Here is a 21,333-nt window from a genome sequence, read left to right as displayed (position 1 = left end):
AAACAGACGTGTGTACGCGCCGTTTGCATAAAAGTGACAATGAGAAGAGAAGCATCGTTCAATTAGCTCTCGTTTCATACTCGCTTTTTTCTCTTTGGCACCTTCGCTATACACGAAAAAACGTAAGTTGTATACCTCGCTACGTGCACATCGTCGTACACGCTGCCCAGTTCTATATTTTGCTTACTGTGTCATACTGACTACCGAACCGTTCGTACAGTCTACTAGATAGTAATAATTACGGATGCTGCAAACCCAGAAATACGAAGCGATCATGCCCGTTAACTACACTCGGGATAATACCTGCTAACTATAGATAATACGTCCCAAATGAAAAGATCGTATCTTTATGTTATTCGCACTTACTGAAGTAGGTGCCGGACCTGTCGTTAGACGACGCTTTGACGCCGAACGTAACAGACCATAATGAAAACAAATATGACAAAGCTAATCATAACTATACATATTTGTATGCTTTTTTAGTACATAGAAGAGAATAGACAAGAACTAAAAAGATACTTACCGCCCGCAGAGCGGCCAACCTATCTTTTGTCATGGTTGTACTTCAATTTCTGTTGTTTTTCCGCTTCCAAGTGGTGAAAGTGTACTTGTCAATGCAAATTGCGGCCAACGCCCGACTTTGGTAGTGGTTGTGACGGCCACTACTTTTCGTAGAACCACTTCGAGTATATTCACGGGAACTATAGCGACCGCCACTGATCTACAACAGCGACGGATGTTGTTCCTATTGCTGTTATCGGCCTGGATCGGATTTTGTGGCTTCCGCTACGGCCGTTATCGCTGTGTATCTGCCTGATTGACGTGTCAATAACAACAACGGCGATTATTTCCACAGTGCATTTGATACCTTGAATAGATTTGCGTTTCTATGTATGGACTTTTGTGTCAGATCGCTATATGGCGACTAGTATACCGTTTGCTCCACCAAACTATCCAGCCAGTGTATCCGTATTCTTCTGCTCCCGTGCATACGTCGGAAGAAGAGAGGTTGCGTTCTAAGGCGTAACGCTCATACGTTGGCGCCAGCCGTTAGGGTTCATTTGATATCGATCTGAGTTGCGTCAAATCAAGCCGTACTTGGCGAGACTTGCATCAAGCGCCGCAGTTCGCGCCACAGGACCCGTAGTCGTCGTAGCAGTAACGGTACTCAAACGACGAGCTCCACCGGACCCTTTGTTGCTCAGAGGGGAACACATACACGAACTATACACACCCACAGGGCGAGCTTTCACACGGAGACACGAATTGTTGCGTGATGCACGACAGGGTTTAAAAAAAAAGGTGGCGGACTGTCGCAATACCACCTGGTCGTACACGTTTCTGATGCTGGTCCAGTTGACGACTAGCGAGTACGAGATGGTTCGCTCGACGCAAGGGTGGCCGCGAACAATTCAACAGCGACTTTACGATTCAGGGAGCAGTGGAGGCCGATCAAGAAATAAACGCCCATTAGCTCGCCTTGCATCACCACTAAGTCGGCTTCAGATGACGCTGGTTCTCTTTGGCGCTGAGTTCACCGGCGCTGAGCTCGCCTTCGCTGCCGTTGCTGAGGTTGGCGTTGTGACGGTAGCGACGCTGCTAACTGTTGAATGATGATAATGACGTTAGCAATGAGTGACTAGAGCCGGTAATGGTGATCGTCGCTAATTGTGTACCACTATAGGAGATGTAAAGTATTTTGATAACAATTGGTAGTGATCGGGTTGGTACTCTTCTATTTTGCGCCCTCTTCACCCACTTTCTGAGTGGGTACAATTCGACGTCGCGCACACGCCTTCCTTCCCTTCACTTGATGGGATGTTTATTCACCCACCCACATGGTTACGCAACAACCGCAAGAAGAAAAACACCTTAGCTCAGAAAGGGTCTTGAACTACCTATTGGCTCTGACCTATTTTGCTTTCTGGCAGACTGGAAGCTATAACCAGCGCGAAAGGATTAAGAGAGCGTAATCGCTGACGGGACTGCGACTCACACGGGAGGGCCTCGCAGTAGGACTGCAGCAATGCAGTGCGCTTCGTGCTTATCTTCCCCGACGTCAACTGCGGTACTCGCGTCAATCAACAAACATTAACAGCAATCAACGGGCACACGAAACAGCCAAACGGACCTGCTCCGATAGCTAGAGCCCCTATCGACCGATCAAGGTCCTGGCTGGCGCTGTGATTAGCGAGCGAGCAATTGCCTCTGATTCGCTCGGCTGTTGTTGTTGACGCCGAACTTCCTGCCCTGCAACGGTTTTAACTGGCTCCTCCTTTTGACTTTACTATGAGCGTATATACACTCAGTATTACAGGTGTACGCGCACCTACGCCTCCGCGGGTACTCTGACAGAAACAGCTTCAGATTAGCCCTGGCTTTCAGTTTTTAACAGGTGCTGTCTGTACCTGTTGGTACCCATAAGAACGGGAACAGCGACACAGCGTAATAGGATAACTTAACCGGAAGTGAGTCCCAACCGCCAGCGAATCAACTACTTTGTTAAGAGGCCACCTGATCTTTGTCAATAGTGTCTGTATGGCTTTCAGCGCCTCAAACAACTTCATAAAATAGACTTTACGTTACGCCAGTTACTCTAACTAACCTGAATGAATTGAAAAGCCTGACCACTGCCACCTTTCCCTGGCACACAGATACACCTAATAGGCTTTCGCAATTAGCCAGTAACGACACGGGTTTTACCACCCGCTATTTCTACACACGGAGCGCACACAGCAGCACCTCGTCTGAGAGAACATTTGCCCAAAGTTGCACACACAATCCGTTACTGATGCTTTCGACTAGTATCCTGTTATCCTGCTACCGCAGAGCTGATTTTTTTGCACCACTATTACCATGACGCTACTGATTATCACACACAACCTCATTAATTTTTTACTGCACGCTGGGGCGCTACCCCGTATCGACGGTATGATGGCTGATTATACCCGTATTAGATCAGTCTGCTGGTCAATTGTTAACCAGTTGACTAACGAATCTCTCGCTCTTTCGTTTTCTCAATCTTTCTCTGCCCGTGTCGCCTGAGCGATTTGGTGCTTTTCGAGCCGAGTCTAGCGGCAGGCAAGTAAATGGGGAGGAGAGGAGGGGGGCCGATCAAACAAATACACTTAAACACAATGTGGTCTTCGCCGGTATCTTTCTTGCTATTATTTTTAATGGTGACAATCACTCTCTTACAACTACCCTATAATGGGTCTCATCAGTCTTCGCGCGATGTATTGTACCGTAGATTTCTATTCGCGTTCCACTATTGCTGCTACCGTTACGTGGATAGACTCGGTAAACCCAAACGCAGTGACTGTTCTCCACGCAGTTCTTGTCGTCAATTGCCCCACTACAACCGGCAGCACTATGAGGGGGTACGACGCCTCTAGCGAGCTCCGTTCGGTACCGTCGCCTTTAGCAGTTTCTTCACCTCACCCAAACCATTATCATCACTCGCTTTATTTTCAACAAGACCAGACAATCTATTGACGTAGTGGCTGTTCACGGTTACTGATAACGTTCGTTTCTGTTCGGTACCATTAGGTAACGTTAGCCAGAAGTGCTACTGTTTTTGTTAACGTAACTGTCGCTGTTATTACTTTTGCTGATGCTATTTCGACCGCAGGTAGCACGATCGCTCGCTGTCCACCACTGGAGTACCTCAACTAAGGCCACAAGCTCTGTCGTACTTGGCAATGCTTGTCGGCCAGAATATGCGCTCTACTGCTATCGTCGCTTCTGTCCGGGTGAATGCCACTCGCAAATGTTGTCTGCCGTTTGCCTTCTGTCCGGCAGCGGCTGCGGCTGCTGCTGCCGCCTGTTTAATGCTTGTTGTTGTTGCTACTGCTGCTGCTGCTGCCGTTGTTGTCCGTAAAAGTGGCTGCAGAGATATCTGTCGTGGACCCCGGTCCGTCCAGCTTCGTTCCAGACGATGCGATTAGCGACCAGCCGCAGCAGCAGCAGTAATCGGGCGTGTTAAAAGCAGTCAATTGCGCTAGACTAGTCCAGCGCAGGTCAGGAGCCTGCTTCTGCTATTGCTGGATAGGTGGGTAGGTGGTTTGCTTCTCGGCTGGCAGCAGCAGCTACCTGCAGGCAGCCAGCGCTCGTCCACAGGCCACCAGTTAGGACAGTCACACAGATCACACAGTTCACTCTTGCACTCCGTCACAATTCCACTGCGTGCAGCGCTTGCTAGTCCTTCTACTGCTTCTCCTATTCCTTGCGCTGCGCCTTTTGCTCCTGCTGCTGCTGCTTGAGCTGCTGCTTCTGCCGCTATTCTTTTATTATTTTACAACAAATCTTTCGTTCCATCCGCTGCAGCCGTGTTCCGTACTCTGTCTTGGTGCCGTCGTCGTCTGACGTCCCGCCAGCACACGACCACAGCGCGACTACACTCCACCGTGCGTCCGTCGTCCGAGGATGTTCTTCTCGTTAGCGGCCTCCTATCTCAGGCCGAGCAAGTGGTAGAAGAAAGCAAGGCAAAAGGACTCGGTTGGTTGCAGGAGCTAGTCAGACAGGCCACTGCTGTTGGCTCACTCACTAACGCGCTGCTGGCGGCGCTCGACAGAAGCCTGATAGGAAGGAAGGCAGGCACACTCTGTGTAGCAGCAGCAGCCGCCTTCTACAGCAGCATTAGTAGTAGTAGTAGCAGCAGCGGCAGCGGCAGCAGCAGCAGCAGCAGTAGCGGTGGATGATGGAAGCAGAGCAGGCTATTGATCGGCCGCCGGCCACAACTATCGTCAACGACGAGACTGTGGCGCCCCCTAGTGACGCTTCGCCTACTCCGACGTTGGTCTGTCGTCGGAAAGCAGCAGGCCGATAACCCTACGTCAGGCGCTGGATGTCGACCGGATCTGAGTCTCTCGAAGTGTCGCGACGGTCTCTGAAAGCCCGCCAAGAGGAACAGACCACAGCCACGACTGCCCTGTCGGCGTTGCTTATGTTGGTCTCATTTTCATTCCCACTGTTCGCCTCTATTATAACTGGCACGACCGGCTAGAGAATGGTACAGCAGTAATACGCTAACGATGCCAACATCCTTTTATCACCAGCGATAGGAGCCTCCCAGCGTTCGTCGAGGGATCAAGAAGCGGCTGTTGCGGCCAGACTGAAGTGCTAAGTATCCGAGCGAGCGTCGTGACCAGAGAACAGCGCAACAACAACAATCAGAGACAGAGGTAACAGCAGACAACAATGGCATCGATAATAGCAGAAAATGGGTACAATCAGCTATTAAATTTCTACGATCAGCTGTACTGTACATCTGCCACGTTTGCCGGCTACTATTATTAGCAAATACTGACGATCTCCACCGCTGCTGCACTGATTAATGCTAGCAAGGTTGCTTTTGCAGATTCCTCCCATACTTCTGCCGTAGACAAAAGTGCGCCGACTGCGCCAAATGACGGTTGCTCGTGGTCCGCGTTAGCGGTAGCGACAGGGGTGGGAAAAACGGCGCAGCGGCCGCCGCCACCCCTGCCGCCGTCAGTAGGCGCACCATCACGCCTTCGTGCTAGCTTCCGAACGAGGGAGGTCTGACACACCCTTAGTAAATGCCTGCCTGGTAGACTGAAGATGGCAAGAAAGTGAATCTGAAATTGAGCGCGCACTTCGTTTTGGACTGAATCCAAGTCGGTTCCACTCTTAGACAAACCGATTGTAACTGTCATACGATCGTTATTGTATATAAGTGAGTACATGTTTTCCTCTTATTTAACCCGTACAAATATTGTTTCGCAGACGAGAGAAATGCGGGAAATCTGCGCAGGTCTTCTTACGAGCACCATATCGTCCTTATAACGTTGCCGTAGGAGACGTCCAGGGAAGGAAAAACAATAGAAGAACTGCCAGCGACTTCAAAAGAGCTCGAATGTTTTTTACGGGAAAAAATGCTGCGCGCGCGAACGATCGGCTACCTCTTTTTCAACCGATGCTGCGAAAACTGTTGCAACCTCAAACGTTTGGTGGTTTTAGTTTGCCGACACCTGAGCATGCATATGGCTGATGGGATTTCGAGTGCGTGAAGATCGGTTAAAACAGCGGCGGCAATAGCTAACATAGCACCAATTGCCCAACGTGCGGCTGTCGCCCGGACAAAGTGGCAGGACGAGGAACAGAGTGCGCGCCGGATACGAGAAATCCAGAGCATCAAAGCGCGCGCGCAAGAGAGAGAGAGAGAGAGAGAGAACCAGCAAGAGAGAGCATTCGTCTGTGGTAATGGTGGGGTTAGGGTGGTCATGGCGGTGTTGCCGCGCCCGCCTGCTGCTGTTACCGCAACCGCTGGCCGCTTCCGCCGCTAACTCTACGGGTTTACAGGAGCAGTAGTCGCCCGTCTGTCCGTTCGCCTATCCATCCACTACCCGGCAGACCGCCTAAACGTTGCTGCCGTCTGCTGCTGGTGGCGCTGGCATAGCTCCCGCAGCATGAAGCACGGTTAGGTCGGCAGCAGCAGGCGATAAGCAAACAATTTTCGCTTTTCGAGTGTCATCTATGCTTATTCTCTTTGAGAGAGGGTTGATAAACGCTTCTTCTCCATACACGCATTACGCGAAGGTATGAACGTCGCTTGCAATAACACAAGCACACATTCCTCGCACATAGCTAATGATATCCTCGGGGGTTTGAGTTTCCGCCCGCCTCGGAGGCGGGTTACTTGAAATAGCGTTGCTAACTCTTTATACCGATTCTGCTAAGACTTTTGATACCGGAGTCGATTCTAGCAGGCCTACACAGATGACGTCATACGGTCGCAGTGGCATGACGTCAGCATGGACAAACCGTGGAGAACTGGAGTGAAACAAGGGTACGTTACCTCAAGCGAGCCTCCTGATAAACTACCACTACGGACATTATTATGTGCAGCAAATTATAATGGTAGCACACACAAACCCCACTAGTGGTCAGTTCAGTCACGCCACGGTAGTCAACAACAGTTAAACAACGGTAGTGATAAAAACAATAAAAAAAAAAGCGCAATATTATGAATGATAGGAACGTTACGGTAACCGCTGCCGCGTCTCCATGTAACGTCCTCATCCATAAAGGCGTGACAAACCATTGGTTTCTGTCATTGTCACATTACACACAAACTCAATTAAAAATTAGTAGTAGGCGAATAGCAGCAAAAATACTAAGGACTCGCGAGTACGATTAGTACACACAGCTGATACAGCTAAGACAGTAAGAACTCAGTTATTTTGGAATTGGAAGTGCCGAAGTTCAAACGATCCTGATCTTTTTTTCTTAATGATTTCACTACCTTACATATTTATTTGTGTTATTATTCTCCTCTCTTTTCGTTTTGTTCTTTACAGTGTCTACGTGATTGGGCAATGTAAGACTTGTATCATGCATCTGATTTACTCTGTAACAGAACAATGAAGGGTTACCCTTCAAAGTAACAAGGGTCTTGCCATTAGTTGGTCTCCATATGGTTCTCTCACACGTTTATATAAATAAGTATGGCCGACATTTCGATCTTTTTATGGTGGTAGTGGTTCGGAGATGCGCAAAACTTAGAGATTCTTTTAAAACAGGAACAAACAAAGGAACATATTTTATCTTTCAAAATGATTCGCCCAAACCGAGTAGGGATTTGTCGAATGCATCGAGACAGCATCATACAAAGTTGACACGACGCTGTGAATTTCAACATGTATATAAAAAAAATGTAGCTAAAAATGAGTTCTTATTGTCAGAGAGGTTTCACAAATAATCTATGAATGCACACAAATCTATACGCAAATGGTAAACACAGCTGTAAAAAGACCATATAGTATTTATCTAGAGTTAGAGCTCATTTATCGTTCGAACCGTCTTTTCATTCATTCATTTTCCTTCAACATGTTTCCTCGTACTTTCAGGCGTAGCAAAACTATCGACAGATCCTCCGACCTTCCCGGCTTTCGGATTAAAGGCTGAGGTGGTTGACATTAGTTAATGTCAAGACCATTCAAATTAGTTAGTCGTAGATGAAATTTGGTATCTGCATCATTGCGTAGGTAAGTTTCGCAAAAGCTTACGTTGGATACAAACATGCCATGCTATTCTTCCTTAGCCAGTTGGTCAGATCGTTGCCACTGACAAGTAAACAAAGCTAAATTCTGTTTCATTTCGAACTGTCAAATAAATAAGCGCTACAGTTAGCGCGACAAGATCTGTAATTGAGCACAATACAAACCCACCCCACCGAAAATAGCCAGACTAAGCTTTTCGATTACTTTCACGTTCTTTCTGTACCTTAGTCTAACAATGGGAACGGTAGCGCCGCGTCACTTGCCCGTGTGAAGCTGGCCGCCGCTGTCAGTCTGAACCGCCGTTACCATTGCCGCTAGGAGGCTCACGATACGCACCGCCTCCATTGCGCTAAAGGCGCATGTCTGGGATTAGCGCCATCAGCCGATCGATGTGTCCCTTACCACTGTACGTCTGCTACAATATTCAATACGCTTGCAATGGACATAGGGCCGTGCAAATGACCGTGTGCGACTAAACAAAGAGTTTAGCAATTATTGTCCGGGTCCGTGGTCCGCTCGGTGGTGAATGGCTGTCTGTGTGCAGGTCAATGTATTTGTGTGTGTTTTGCTTGGTCGACTTGATTCCTGCGGCTTCGAGTGCCCTCTCTTCGAATCGCGCTGTCTGTGGCATCTAGTCATCAGAAACACGTTGACTTAGCCAGATAGCTTCGTTCGTGTTCCTAACTTATCGCAGATAGTTAGTGAACGGTGTGGAGTCCATTAGTGTGCTGGCTGGCTGGCTCGTTCCGCGGGCTGTTGATAAAAAGCTGACGTTTTGCTGATGAGAGGTCGTGATACAAGCACGCTGGCGAAGTGTTTTCAAGAATAGTTAGTCGCTGGGTATCTTATCGTTGTTGATGCTGTTTGTGTGTTGTGTCGATGCGCTACTGGATCTTATACTAGTAACTGAGTTTGTTTCGAGTTTTATGTCCTGTATCGCCGTTGAACATTATTACGAATGGCTGATAGTGATTTGAGGCCGGCTATCACTAACCGGCTGTTCAGCGATGGAGTCAGAGAGTGAAAAAAGCTTATAATTAAAGAAGAGTAGATTAGCTAAAGCCGCCAGAAGAACAGCTACTGTCATCTGCTAGAGAAAAAAAAAAGTTAGCGAAAGGATTCCTCTATTTAGTGACGATTGCGACTAGGGCCATAAGGACAGTATAGCGTTTTTGTGTTAGCGGAGGAAATGAGTAATAGTTAATGTTGACAGAATATTGTCATAGTGTGTCCGTCATATGATCGAGGTAGCAAAACAACAACAAGAGTCACAGCGACAACGAGACATAAGATTTCCACGTTCTTTTTGTGCGTGCGTCACATTCTTACGATCTCTCAGCTAATTAATAATAGTAACAGCTGAAAGGATTGCGTCGCTCATTACATTTACGAGTCGTTCGTGAACAAACAGAGAAGGCCAGTGGAGAACCGAGCCTATCGGTACCGGACAACTTGAGCCGATCTCATCGTTGTTCCGGCGGGGTCATACACGTCGGTCGTTGAGACAGTTTGACCGCAGTAGACGTATTTGTAGCCGTGTTTATGTTCTGCTGCATTAGTGTACACGTCGGTTTCTAGCGACTCTACCTCCAGAGCTCAGTTTCCGTGTTCGCAACTATTCTAACGACAACCACTTGCGCTTGTAGAATTTTTACGGTGCTTCTACTAGCATTCTCTACGAATCGTTGTTTCTGACCTGCTTATCTTTAGATCTCGCTGGTCGCAAATTGTGTGTGCTCTCTTGAAGAAGCTCTGGCAGTCGATCGAATGCTTCTCGTCTGAAGCAGCAGACGAATCTTGGAATAGCAGCAATTCAAATGAGGAGTCGAAAACTACATGAAAACATCACGTCTAGTGGATTACGACGAATCGTTTTGACCCTGTTCCCGTTCGTCGCGAAGACAATATCATTGTCACTCTATCTTCGTGAAGACGCATCATCATCGCATATTGCCAGACAAAATGGCCTACCGATTAGTGGATTCCCAGCTGCGTAATGAGCTCACAGGGCTTATTCGTAACTTCCAAGAAATGAGGTAAGCACGAGCTGTGTCGAGTAAATGTAAAAGCGAAGAATATAATGGAATTTAATGGCCAATTAATAACGTAAGTGTTTCAGTAAGTGAAAATTCAAACAAGAAAATTTAATCGCGTATAGCTTCGCTCTCTAATATCGTATTTATATTAATTGCAAAGTTCAAATACAATTATTTTCTAACTAATGAGTGTTACATTTTTTCCGCGTACTATTTCAGCGGACGTTATCAATGGAGTCACCTTAATTATTGCTGACTCAACCGTTGTGCTACTGCGATTTCGATCTTACAAATAACATGATTTTTTTTTTAATGATTGCGCGTCGGGTTGAGAAAACTTGTGGGTCGCTATTTCGGATCCCGCCAACGGTACAGTTTGTGCAAACAAACGAAATGTAAATTGAGTATTTTCGTCCAGTAATAGAATTAACCTGGATATCTAAGGGTTCCGTTTTTTGAACAAATTTCAGGTTTTTGTATAGTTGTGATGTTTGTAGCCGCTAATCTATGTATTATTATAATAGAAATGCTCCTTGTAAGATTGTTATTTTCCCGTAGTGGATAACCCATGGGTGTGCTAAGAATACCTGAAGCTAGCCTTGCGGCTGTCAAACCCTTGTCTATGTGATGTTCGGGACGTCATGTATCTAAATCATTCACCCTAGTCAGCTCATTAGCAATAGCTTGAATGGTTTCGTAATGTCAATGAAGCACACACCCACAGTTTTATGATCCACATGAATGACAATAATATTGGTAATCACTAAAGATCAATGGGGTTCTCAGGGAGGCTTTTTACTGGGAGAGCTGTGTCAGCCCCTATGAATTATTAAATAGCACTCAAGCAAAACGACGAGGAACAGTTAATAACAGGTGTCTACTTCAACACTGTGCTATTCAGTACCTACTATACTATTTAATAATTCGGCAAAATTCTCTCAAGCAATGGCAATGTTTGATGGAGAACTCGATAATTTGTCTTGCTGTAGAGGACTCCGACACAGTGTGAAACGAATCGTATAAAACTCGAAGCATTTATGTTGTAGATAAGTGATTGATACATCCGATCGTCATTTTTTGTGGCGTTTCAAGACGATGGTCCATAATGGTCGGCCCCCTTTAATTTAGCTGACGCGTTGATGCCTTATCTGTGCCTAGTTGATATCCGCAAACCGTACTTTTTTTACGTAGAGTTAATCTGAATTTTTGCGGTGTTTCTCTGAATCTGATATCTCTACTTCCTTTTACGAAGTTGAGAACGATCGTTAATTAGTAAATAAAGGTATTTTGGGTCCGCTTTCTCTTTCAGATCGTTAGGTCTTAGCGGTTTCAAGTACACGAAACACAATTTTCTTTTGCAAAAAATTATCGGGCTTCTAATATAGTTGCTTTCTGTTTTTAACAACAGTACTGTGTTTCGCTACGTTGATTGACACAACGACAGTCTTAGTCCTACATTGAGATTCGTACAACTCGTAATAACTCAGCACCTAGGGACTGCACCCGCTCGCTTTAAGTGAGCTTTATACTTTTTTCGTGATTACGGGTGTGGGATAGAAGTGGGATTAACTGAGTGTAGTATGAGCGCTAGTTGCTGATGGTAACGTACGCTGAACCTACGAAATCTGTGAGATTTTGCAGCCTATTGGGAACACTGGCAGGCGCCGCTACGATAAAATATAGGTACATCGGAGACTGCCGTGGGAATTAAAAATCGCTTGATTATGGTAAAATTTTGTTAGTGGCCGGAGTGTGACTAATCAAACTCGGGAAAATAGGACCGGTATGATTTAGGCTGTCTGATCCGGTGGCCTCATTATGCCTGTGTCTGCTTTAACAAAAATTTGATATGCTTGTGAAAATTCTTGTTAAATTATGTATTGCAAAAAAAGCAAGTCAAGGCGCCTAGATATTCAATGTATCATCTTTCGGAGATTGACGGAATGCTCCAAGCGTATTTGACAACACTTAATATTATATTGGCGTCTAGAGAACATAGCTAAAACATTTACTAAAGACTCTATCTGGGCCACATTGTAGCTCTAACTTAAGCAAATGGTATGGGTTAGCGTGGAATCCACCATTAGTTGTCATCGTTTTGGAACAAGTTCCCAACCCCTTCTTTTACAATAGAAGCACCGCTGAGAAGTCTCATCCGCTATAGCAATTAGTCTCCAAGACAGACAGATTCATGAATATTTAATAGATATATTTAACAGCAAACCGGTCTCTGATTCTTTTCGCTTCACTTTTAGCTGGTCGTTACCATAATACAATGCTAATGAGCATATCGTTTAAATCTACCCAACGCTGAGTTACCTTAGTTTGAAATGTTCCCTGGTAAGTACAACAGTATAGATTGTGTAAAAAGCAATCGATAAACAGTAACTCGAGCCAGTGTTTTGAAGCGGGTCAAAAATAATCAGGAAACAAAGTCCCAAATCAGATTTAGTCTACTACATGGTTGCTGCTGCTGCTGCTGCTGTTGTTAAGTTTTATAAAGTCACCTCTGCGCAATGACTGGTATTCGTTTAAATCGTTAAAAACAGTAAATTTCGAACTGTGAAGGTTTGCTTCTAAGTACATTTATAGAACCAAATGTGTTTTTGAAAGAATAATAACTTATATGTAAAATTAGTGAGTTTCGATGGCCTGTGTGTTTGTTTGTTCTCGTTTTTACTCGTATGTGTACGTTGTTCACACTGCGTTTCAGCAACGACGAGCTCAAGTGTATGATCGAATGTGAGGACGCCACTCTTGATCTACAGTTTTCCGACGGACCGGCTGCTCGAGGTATGGAACGCTCGCGAAACCAGCTTCTCGAAGAGAATCGCCGGATCGCTCGGGAGAATGTCGATAAGGAATCCCAATTCTTCGAATTACGCAATAGATTATTGCAGTTATACCACGAAGGCAAACAACTGAAGTCCGTCGTTGAGCAGCTGCAAGAGAATATCCCAGCATCGAACTGTCACCCACCTACCCTTGACACAATTCAGGCATTGCTGGAAGCAGCGGCAAGGGAAGCCGAGGACGAGTCAGAGGTACGAGAAACACAAAAACTATATATTACGTATATACAAAAGCACGCTGTCGACCTTATGAGGCTTTGAAAATGGTTGTTGCAGTGTAAGGTCTGCCGGCGATCAGCTAGCGACGTCCTTTTTGACAAGGTCCTTACACAATTATCGGTCGAGTGAATGTATACATATAGGTTAGGTACTTCGTGCATTCTGTCTAAATTCTATACGGAAAATTACAAATTATTCCAGACCATGGCAAGTGCCATGCATCGTTAATGGACTGTTTTGAAAGATCTCTGTTTCATATCTCATTATGGATAACCTGGCCAGCTAACAACCTTTTTATGTTTGTTGACGGTATACGAATTTTCAGAAAATTGCAAGTGACTTCCTTTCGTCAACAATAAATACGGAGGATTTTTTGGAAAAGTTCATTGGCAGTCGCAAGGACTTGCACCTTCGACGTGTGCGGGCGGAAAAGGCAGCCGAACTAATGCGTGAACAAAATCGAGTGCCGACAACGAATGTGCTCCCATTCTCACGATTCACATCAGCTGGCGTTGAATATCAACCGCCATCGTTGCCGAACATGGGGCCTGTTATAGGCCCTCCCATAGGGCCAGTATACGGATCGCCAATGCCTTCCTACGGGACTTCGCAGTATCTGCCTTACCCGACGCCTCAGTCAACTGGTGGCCCAATAAGCATGCCGACGCCTGGCTTGTGAGCGACAGCTCCGAGTATAAACTGGACCTAAGAAAAATATCTAATATGGAATACAGATATGAAGAATGGTGAATCTATAAGGCTGGCATACCCAAGCGACAAACTGTTCTGGTGTTCATTATAATTTAGGCAGCTCCCCTCAGCCCATTTCACCCTCGTTGTGTAGTAAAGAAAAGAGCAAGATTTTGTTCGAAAACGTTCCTGTGAATTAGGTCTAAAATGGTTAGATGGTTCTGTGTGCATTATTTTTGCTGCTATTGATGATTGACTGAATGAAGTGTTGTATTGACTTTCTTCGGTTTATATCCTCTCCAAGAGTTGAAGCCTTTCTTACAAAACTATTTTTGCTTGCATTGAAAACCATTAGCTTTGTTCGTATTTGATACGTTATCTCTCGAAATTAGGTAACGTATAGGGAAATGAGGATTGTATGTACGGGATTTGCGTTTCTTCGTGTGAGAGTTCCACCGATCAAAATTCCCATATGAGGTACAGCAAGGCTATTTTTATCGATTGCAGCCTCAATTGGAACTTAAATTGCGTAGAAGATTTACAAGTGTTTGCGTAACTACTAAATGAATAGTGCCGTAGTTTATTTTTAGCTCTATTTCTTGTAGTGTGTTCGGCCCTCGAAGAACAATGTCCGTAAGAGCAGTACGCCAGGAACAAGCCAATTACTGCTCGACAATAACGTAGAGGAAAATCGTGGAAAAGTTTGAGTGAAACGTTTGATAGTAAGCGTTTGAATGCAACACCTTTAGAAATACTGTAATATTAGACAACTGTTCGTAAAGGCGACCTTGATGAGGTTAATGTTTGACGACAGACAAAGAAGTAGAAAAAGCATAGGTAAAGAATACGAAATATTTTCAAATTTACCCGCCAAGGTGAAAAATATTTGGGCTAGATTTGTTACACGTACAGGACTTTACTTTTGCCTTTGCTGATTTGAATAATGACGATATTGCGTGGGGACCATGGGTCGCACGAATGAAGTTTCTTGTATTCTTAACTTGATGTGTTTAGTACTATAGGAAACAAGTGAGGAAAAACTGTGGGAAACGTGTATAATAAAACTAATAAAGATGAGAATGTATTAGTAAGTGAGCCTGATATTTTAGCTTCGCATAGCTACATGTACGCGTTCTACTATTCTATCCTGAAACAGCATTCGGAATTCACTAGAGTAGAATGCTAGATGTAGCGTTCGAGCGCACGTTAACAAGCATAATTGTTTTTTTTTTTCATTTATAAGCCAACTTATAGAAATTACGTAAATAGTTTCAATCAATATTTTCGGTGCACAAAAATGTATAATAAACTCTTCTAAGAAAAGTGCTAGTTCAATATAATTGAACTGCCAGTATTTGAAAAGGACAGTGCATCCAAGAGATTAGCTTCTAATTATTTAGAACAGTAACTGCAGTAAACAGATTTTTTTATCTACATATTTTATTATTACCGACTATACATCTTTGTTTTATCAAATAATCGCTTCGATATGGTACAAATTGAGATCATGCATTTCTTTTATTATTATTATTATTATTATTGGCTAAATCTCCATAAGGTCTACTCTTTAGTTTTTCTTTCTCTTTCTCTATTCTGTTATAGAAAAGAGAATGCTACCGTTATTGTTGTCACACATTTCATCATTTATAGAAGTTGATTTATGACTCTTTTCATGCAACTTGATATCAATGTGGTCAGCCTTTTGAAAATCATCTAAAACTTTCGCTCTAGCTCCCACGTCGTGAACTTTTATATGTACAGTCTCTAAATAAGGTTTATATATATATATATATATATATATAATCAACTAGCCCCTGTTCTCCGTTATCGTAAATTCAACGCCTTTCTCCAGACCCGGTAGGTTAAATCTACAAAGAATAACCGATTACTAACTCGAGTGAATTTGTTAAGGTCTCCAAAATGCCCAGGAAGGCATTAAAAACATTACAGTCTATTTCCATTAGAGAACACCGGACTGCCGGCTTTGTTTGAAACCGAGTCGTAGCAGTCATCAGCCTCTAAGCTACAAAGACGCTGGCTACAGTGGCTGTGACACTGTCCTCGGGGTATTAATAATGCTCTATAATTACCCGTATTATGACAATATTATTTTTACACTATCGCTCCTGTGCTTTCGCTACTTTGAATAACCTCTTTTTTTGACTTAAAAGATTCAACTGACCAGCAGCAGCAGCAGCAGTGCGGGCTTTCGCACCATCACACCAATATCTTTAAGGCAAAAGTTCAGAGCATTAGGACAAATTGATGCAGTTATTGCAGCCATGTCACTTAAGATAAAGCGACGGACTTGAACTGAGATCAGTATTCGTTTCCATTACTCTGAACCAGGAATCAGGAATGTGTAAACTTATTCAGGTCTTCTGAGCATTCTGTTCCAACATGGGTTGGAGAATTCGTCGACGCGCATTAATAAACCAGTTGTTCACCTGGAACAGAACGTACTTCTGATGAATGGAGATCTTTTGCTATATTCCTTGATCCCTTTGTAACGGATTAGTGTATTGTAGGCTTCTATCTATACGATTCTCTTTGCTGATCAGAAATCAAAACCAGACTTTGACAAAAAGCGCAAGGACTCCGTCGCTCTTTGCCAGCAACGCCTATGAACCTAACAAAGTTAATTCTGCCCTGCGAAAGGTTTATTAGTAGTTCGTCTACGCCTAATTATGTACCTGTAATAAAGACAGGTTTGTTTGTTCGGCGATGAGTTTTTTCTCTTCCTCGCTCGGATAAGGGTGAACAACGTGGGCGAAAAGCCACGCCCGCATTAATTCGGTAGCTTGTTTAGGTAGTACGCCTCGAGACGAACCTCCCATTGCGCCGGCAGCCTGCCCAGTTCCACCTGAGGCAAGGCCCGATCGTGGCGAGACCCGAGACCCTTTCTTTGCTGTGGCAGATGGCATAGGTGTTTCAGGTAAACTGCCGCTGCCTTCCTGCGAGTTCTCCCCTAAGCTCAATGCAAAATAGATTCAACTCATTGGTTATAGTTGTATAGTGCACTAAATAGGTTTCTTGTTTCGTTGTTAACTAGCTACGAGGCGTTCGAGTTCAGCGCATAATATTGCCCTTAGGCGCTGCTTCGAACAGCTGGCCTTTTTATGGTGGGCAAACATTTTCCGTCTGTTAAAAAGAATTCTCTTTAATAGTATTACTATTATATATAGTATTATATGGTAGTAATAAGCGGAACACTTGCCTCCACTGCCACTACTCAAAATATCGCACTCGTCAGAATCAACATCTTCCGAATCAAAGTGAGCGTCTTTGAGCAATTTCGATGAGTGCATCTTGTCCCGTAAACAGGCGATGTAACGCTGGCAGAAGTTGTTTCGTAGTTCGTCGACCTTACGAAGCTCTCCTAAATGTATACGCAACACCTAACAAGCACGCAAGTTAAAACGGTAAATGCGCATTTTACAAGCGAACGCTTACTGTTACAAATCGCGTTTGGGACATGACATATTCGCACGATGCACGTTATAAAAAGAAGGCCAGCAGATAAACAGTTAGCTTTAAGATATGTTTTCCTAGACTCAACAATTATTAATTGATTCAATGAACTTCTGATTACCTGTAGAGCATCGATCATCAACTGATCGATAGCGCTTTCGCCTCCACTCCAACACTTTGTATTCTCAGCAAAGGCTTCAAGTTCGCGCTTGAGTTCACTCGCTGAAGGTTCAGCTCCACATGTTCTAGTGGCCAACTCGCATTTTTCAAACAGCAATGCCAAAAGTGGGAAGAGCGGATGCCTGCAAGACAGATGCGGTAAGACATTTTGAAATCTTCGACAAACAAACCGCGTAGTATATGCTATTACGAGTATAAGATAGGACAATATACAATAGGATACTGTTTATCTATTGACAAATTAACGCAAACTTTATTTAAATTCCCTCAACATGATTGAGACACTGTGTCTGGTGGAAAAATTCCGTTATGGAATACTTGTCAATCGCGTAACATAGATTATAGTTTGGAGCTTGAAATTGGGAATTACTTGCTGACCTAAGGAGAGCGCGCTTGACTGTTTCGGTCTCTTCCGGTCCCAATGCATTTTCATCTTCAACGCCCAGCTCCTCTTCAAAACTGTTACATTTGCTACTTTTGTCGTTTTCACCCTTGACGTCACAGTCGGCGTCACTGTTCTGACCACCTGAATCCGGCCTAGAGGCAGTGTCCTCCGGATTGATGTCTTCATTATCCGTAGGAGCCACATGCTCTACGTCGATATCTGCGTCCTCATCTAATTCCAAGTCCTGGTCTGGCTCTGAGGAATCCGACATCCTGTTCGTAGCAGCGCAAAGAAAAGCCATTTTTATTACTTACAACTGTTGATGACAACAAGTGTATCGCAATATTAATATGTTCTCCTTGCACAAAGAAGCATTCGTAAACTCTTTAGAATACATCGGTAGCAAAGATAGAGGTCTTTTGTTTCTACCGGGTTAGAGCTCAATCGTATCGATGGCTGAGGCATACTTTTCCCGCTGGACACTTAGCCGGTGAAGTTACCGCCAATGAAAGGTTACGGATGTGCAGCATTTATACTTTACATAATAGAGAAATATCTATGCGATTTTGAAAAAGATCGCTCCTGCTGATCTGATAGGACAATGTCAAAAACAAGTTAAGGGTGACACACTCTATCAACTTACGTTCACGATAGGAAAAAGTAAAGCAATTCTATTCGATTCATAATGCAGTAGCCCCATCTTCTTTTCCAGCAAATACATCGAAAGTCTGTACAACGTATTTTATGCTCTTCGATCGAGCAAGGCCGCATATGAGTATAGAAACTTCATTAATAACGGCAACAACAATTCAAGCGAAGCCACCTAATCGTTAACAACTAACGCATAATCGTGTCTAGCGGAAAATATATAGGAAAATCGAACACTGTTCTATTTCAACTCCACGCTATGCTGAGGTTTGTGAGTGGCACTTCAGCACATAGAGTAAACTTCAGGCCACTATCGCTGTGGCTACTTCTCTGTTCGAAGTGCGATCGACGTAGTGGATGAGCAGCGCGAAATCACACCAAAACGATAGTGATTAGTTGTATTGTACCTATTATTCATACAGCTATACAACAGATACACGTTATAGATGACGTTCGAGCTCAGACGGCGCTGTCCGTTTATACTCGACTTCGTTGAATTCACCTTGATCGCCGATGGCAACAAAATGCTGTTGGTACTCTTGTTGGTGAAGGGATGAGGCTCCGAGAAAACGTACACACAAGTATCGCGCTCTTGTCGAGTACTAGAAACTGCCACATGCAAAAGCAATTGTGGTAGTAACACACAGTAATAGACAAGCAAAACACTGGCTATGAATCGGTGTTCTTTGAGGCTTCATGCGAGCTCCGCGCGACAACTAAAAGCACTTCAACTACTTCTAGAGTACTGTAGCATTGGGCAGCGGCATAAGCAATCTGTCGTCCTTTCAAAAAAATTTACCTTCTCGCACTGTTTCTTTTACCTGGAGAGAAGGCCACGGTCAGTGCGACTGCATTGATTACGGCAGCGATTGGAAGGCGGCAGAAAACCGGGGCCACTGGCGCTACGAGAAATCGTCGTTGTCACTAATGTAGCCTGCGTTCGCTGAAGCTGTTAGATACCAAAGTGACAACGAATCGCCCTGGGTAACACGACGGAGCACGACGCCCTCCTTTCTGCGGCCTATGTGGGCACAGGCTCCGATCGGTACTGGCCGCCAAGGGAGACAGCCGGCCATCAGACGAGACATTCAATCAATCAAGCTTCTCGGAGAGTGGGAGAGGCGGGCTCGCAGCCGGCAACAGAAGCTTGAAGAAAGCACGAGTGAAGCCTACATAGAAACTTCATTTTCGGGAGTAGTGGAGACTGGCCACTATGATATATAATATTATACGTAAGACTACAATAAATTATATCTAACGAAATGCGTTCATGCGAACTAATTGGCGTTCTACTACAGAATGAAACAAGATAACGAATGATTAGGGATGTCCTGTTAGGAAAGGCTGGGACAGTGGAACTGTAGCGTAATCTAAATTTCGAAACACCATGGGAGTATCAAACGTCAGGGACGGTACAAAGTACAATATATTAAAATGTATGTTTTCTCTATTCTGAAATCAGACAGGCCTATCAAAAGAATATCACTCTCATTTGTTTATGTATATAAGTAGCAAGCTAAGTCTAGCCTGCATATGATGGGCGCGTAGACCATACCCAATAGGACACTGCCTCCGCATCACGACTTATACTTCGTTGTTGACGATGTATGCTCTCGAAGTATCTTTTTCGCTAGGACCATTCCCGATACCTGAAGTAGACATTTAAACTAGTAAAGATTGACTATCTAAGTCACCTAGAATGATTAGTCTTAGGAGCGCCTATAATTTATGATCACTTTTCTCAACAAACCTTCATCAATATGTTTATGAGTCACGAAATTCGATCCGGCAAAAATTATTATCGGAATATCGCAAAAATCACAAAAGCCCTTGATAAGATTATCATTTTTTTAGCGGATCTACTCGATTTTATTGCACATATGATTCAAGTCAATAGACTGCGTTAAACTTATGAGGTTAATTCACCTGTTAGAAAATTACACTGTACAAAAGCATTGTCTGACGTAAACCTTATACGGATGACGAACGAACGGCAAAATATTGTCTTCTCAGCTAGGATGATATATCCAAAGAAATATATCTCGAACTTTGTTTTCTGTTTGTCGACAAAAATACAAATACTATCTAGAATTTGCTATATATTTTTGCAGTAATTATTTTAGGAAATTTTATCACACATTTTCCTCTCACATGACCATACTTTGGTCAAGATTTCGGCTTCCGTGTATATTTGATCTTTGCGTCCTGACGTAAGCACCACTTGGAAGGCTTTAGTCCTTGGTGAACGTGGCTTGAAACTTCAATGTGACTAAATTAACGCAGTACGAGTACAGTTTCTCTTATCAGACTCTACGGTATCTGAGGTAATGTTTAGAAGCTCAAATGCTAGGGTTAAAATACTTCTATCAGAGCCTATACAACATATGCTATATGCATATTAGTAACTTCGACGGCAGCCAATGGGCGTGTAGCCATTGATATAGAATATTGAACATCTGCAATATAATCATTGGTCCTGTTGTTCTGCGTGTTTTTTTTATAGAATTCGCCAATGATTTATTGGGAAAGCAGGACTGAATTTTTCAAAGCCAGTATCAATCCAATGCCATAGGGAAGCTTCGGAAACGAAGCGGATAAACTCGAACGAACGCTTAAGAACGAGTCTCGAAATTGATTAATTATTTATAGCGAACGTATACTGATCTTTTATTATATTTACCCATCGAAGTGTGTTGATTAAATAAAATGGGCAACCATCGTAGAATTATACAAGAGACATTTTCTTCAGTGTCACCATCTACTCATGTTTCTTGTGTTCCATTTTGTTTGTATCACACAAATTATGAGTTATCATATGGAGTACGATACAG

The 21,333-nt window shown here is 43.9% G+C and overlaps 3 protein-coding genes across 9 annotated transcripts in view; 1 reads left to right on the top strand and 2 right to left on the bottom strand.

Annotated features, from left to right (window-relative positions):
• The window catches only part of Syx1A (Syntaxin 1A), a 41,434-nt gene extending 34,636 nt beyond the window's left edge, over positions 1 to 6,798 (bottom strand). The window contains exons 1-2 of one of the 4 annotated variants that reach the window (XM_022811083.2): positions 2,606 to 6,798; positions 524 to 1,603 (exon numbers count right to left, since the gene is read on the bottom strand). In XM_022811083.2, the coding sequence (XP_022666818.1) occupies positions 524 to 556 (33 nt within the window). In that variant the 5' untranslated portion in view covers positions 557 to 1,603; positions 2,606 to 6,798. Of the gene's footprint in view, positions 1 to 523 lie in introns of all 4 variants that reach the window. The other 3 variants (XM_022811086.2, XM_022811087.2, XM_022811090.2) reach the window with 3 other exon arrangements.
• Positions 6,799 to 8,452: 1,654 nt separating this feature from the next.
• On the top strand, positions 8,453 to 14,909 carry Vps37B (vacuolar protein sorting 37B). Of its 3 annotated transcripts, none has more exons than XM_022811877.2 (4): positions 8,453 to 10,057; positions 10,277 to 10,452; positions 12,771 to 13,101; positions 13,454 to 14,909. In XM_022811877.2, exons 2-4 carry the CDS (start codon positions 10,355 to 10,357, stop codon positions 13,805 to 13,807), a joined length of 783 nt encoding a protein of 260 aa, XP_022667612.1. In that variant the 5' UTR covers positions 8,453 to 10,057; positions 10,277 to 10,354; the 3' UTR covers positions 13,808 to 14,909. The 3 variants fall into 3 exon arrangements, with proteins under 3 accessions (XP_022667612.1, XP_022667616.1, XP_022667615.1); XM_022811881.2 differs by having other exon boundaries at positions 8,455 to 10,057; positions 10,277 to 10,426; XM_022811880.2 differs by lacking the exon at positions 10,277 to 10,452 and having other exon boundaries at positions 8,455 to 10,057.
• Positions 14,215 to 19,604, bottom strand: LOC111252704 (homeobox protein PKNOX2-like). 2 transcript variants are annotated; one of them, XM_022811019.2, is made up of 6 exons: positions 19,005 to 19,604; positions 17,848 to 18,126; positions 17,411 to 17,591; positions 17,036 to 17,216; positions 16,512 to 16,786; positions 14,215 to 16,265 (listed from the first exon to the last, which is right to left on the bottom strand). In XM_022811019.2, the coding sequence occupies exons 1-6, from the start codon at positions 19,118 to 19,120 to the stop codon at positions 16,191 to 16,193; spliced, it is 1,107 nt and encodes a 368-aa protein (XP_022666754.1). In that variant the 5' UTR covers positions 19,121 to 19,604; the 3' UTR covers positions 14,215 to 16,190. The 2 variants fall into 2 exon arrangements, with proteins under 2 accessions (XP_022666754.1, XP_022666755.1); XM_022811020.2 differs by having other exon boundaries at positions 19,324 to 19,604.
• Between the last annotated feature and the right edge of the window lie 1,729 nt (positions 19,605 to 21,333).

Source organism: Varroa destructor, unplaced genomic scaffold (assembly GCF_002443255.2).
Source record: "Varroa destructor unplaced genomic scaffold, Vdes_3.0 BEIS01000006.1, whole genome shotgun sequence".
Taxonomy (NCBI): Eukaryota; Metazoa; Arthropoda; class Arachnida; order Mesostigmata; family Varroidae; genus Varroa; species Varroa destructor.
Note: the sequence above shows the minus strand (reverse complement) of the source record. Positions and strands in the feature narration are given on the sequence as shown.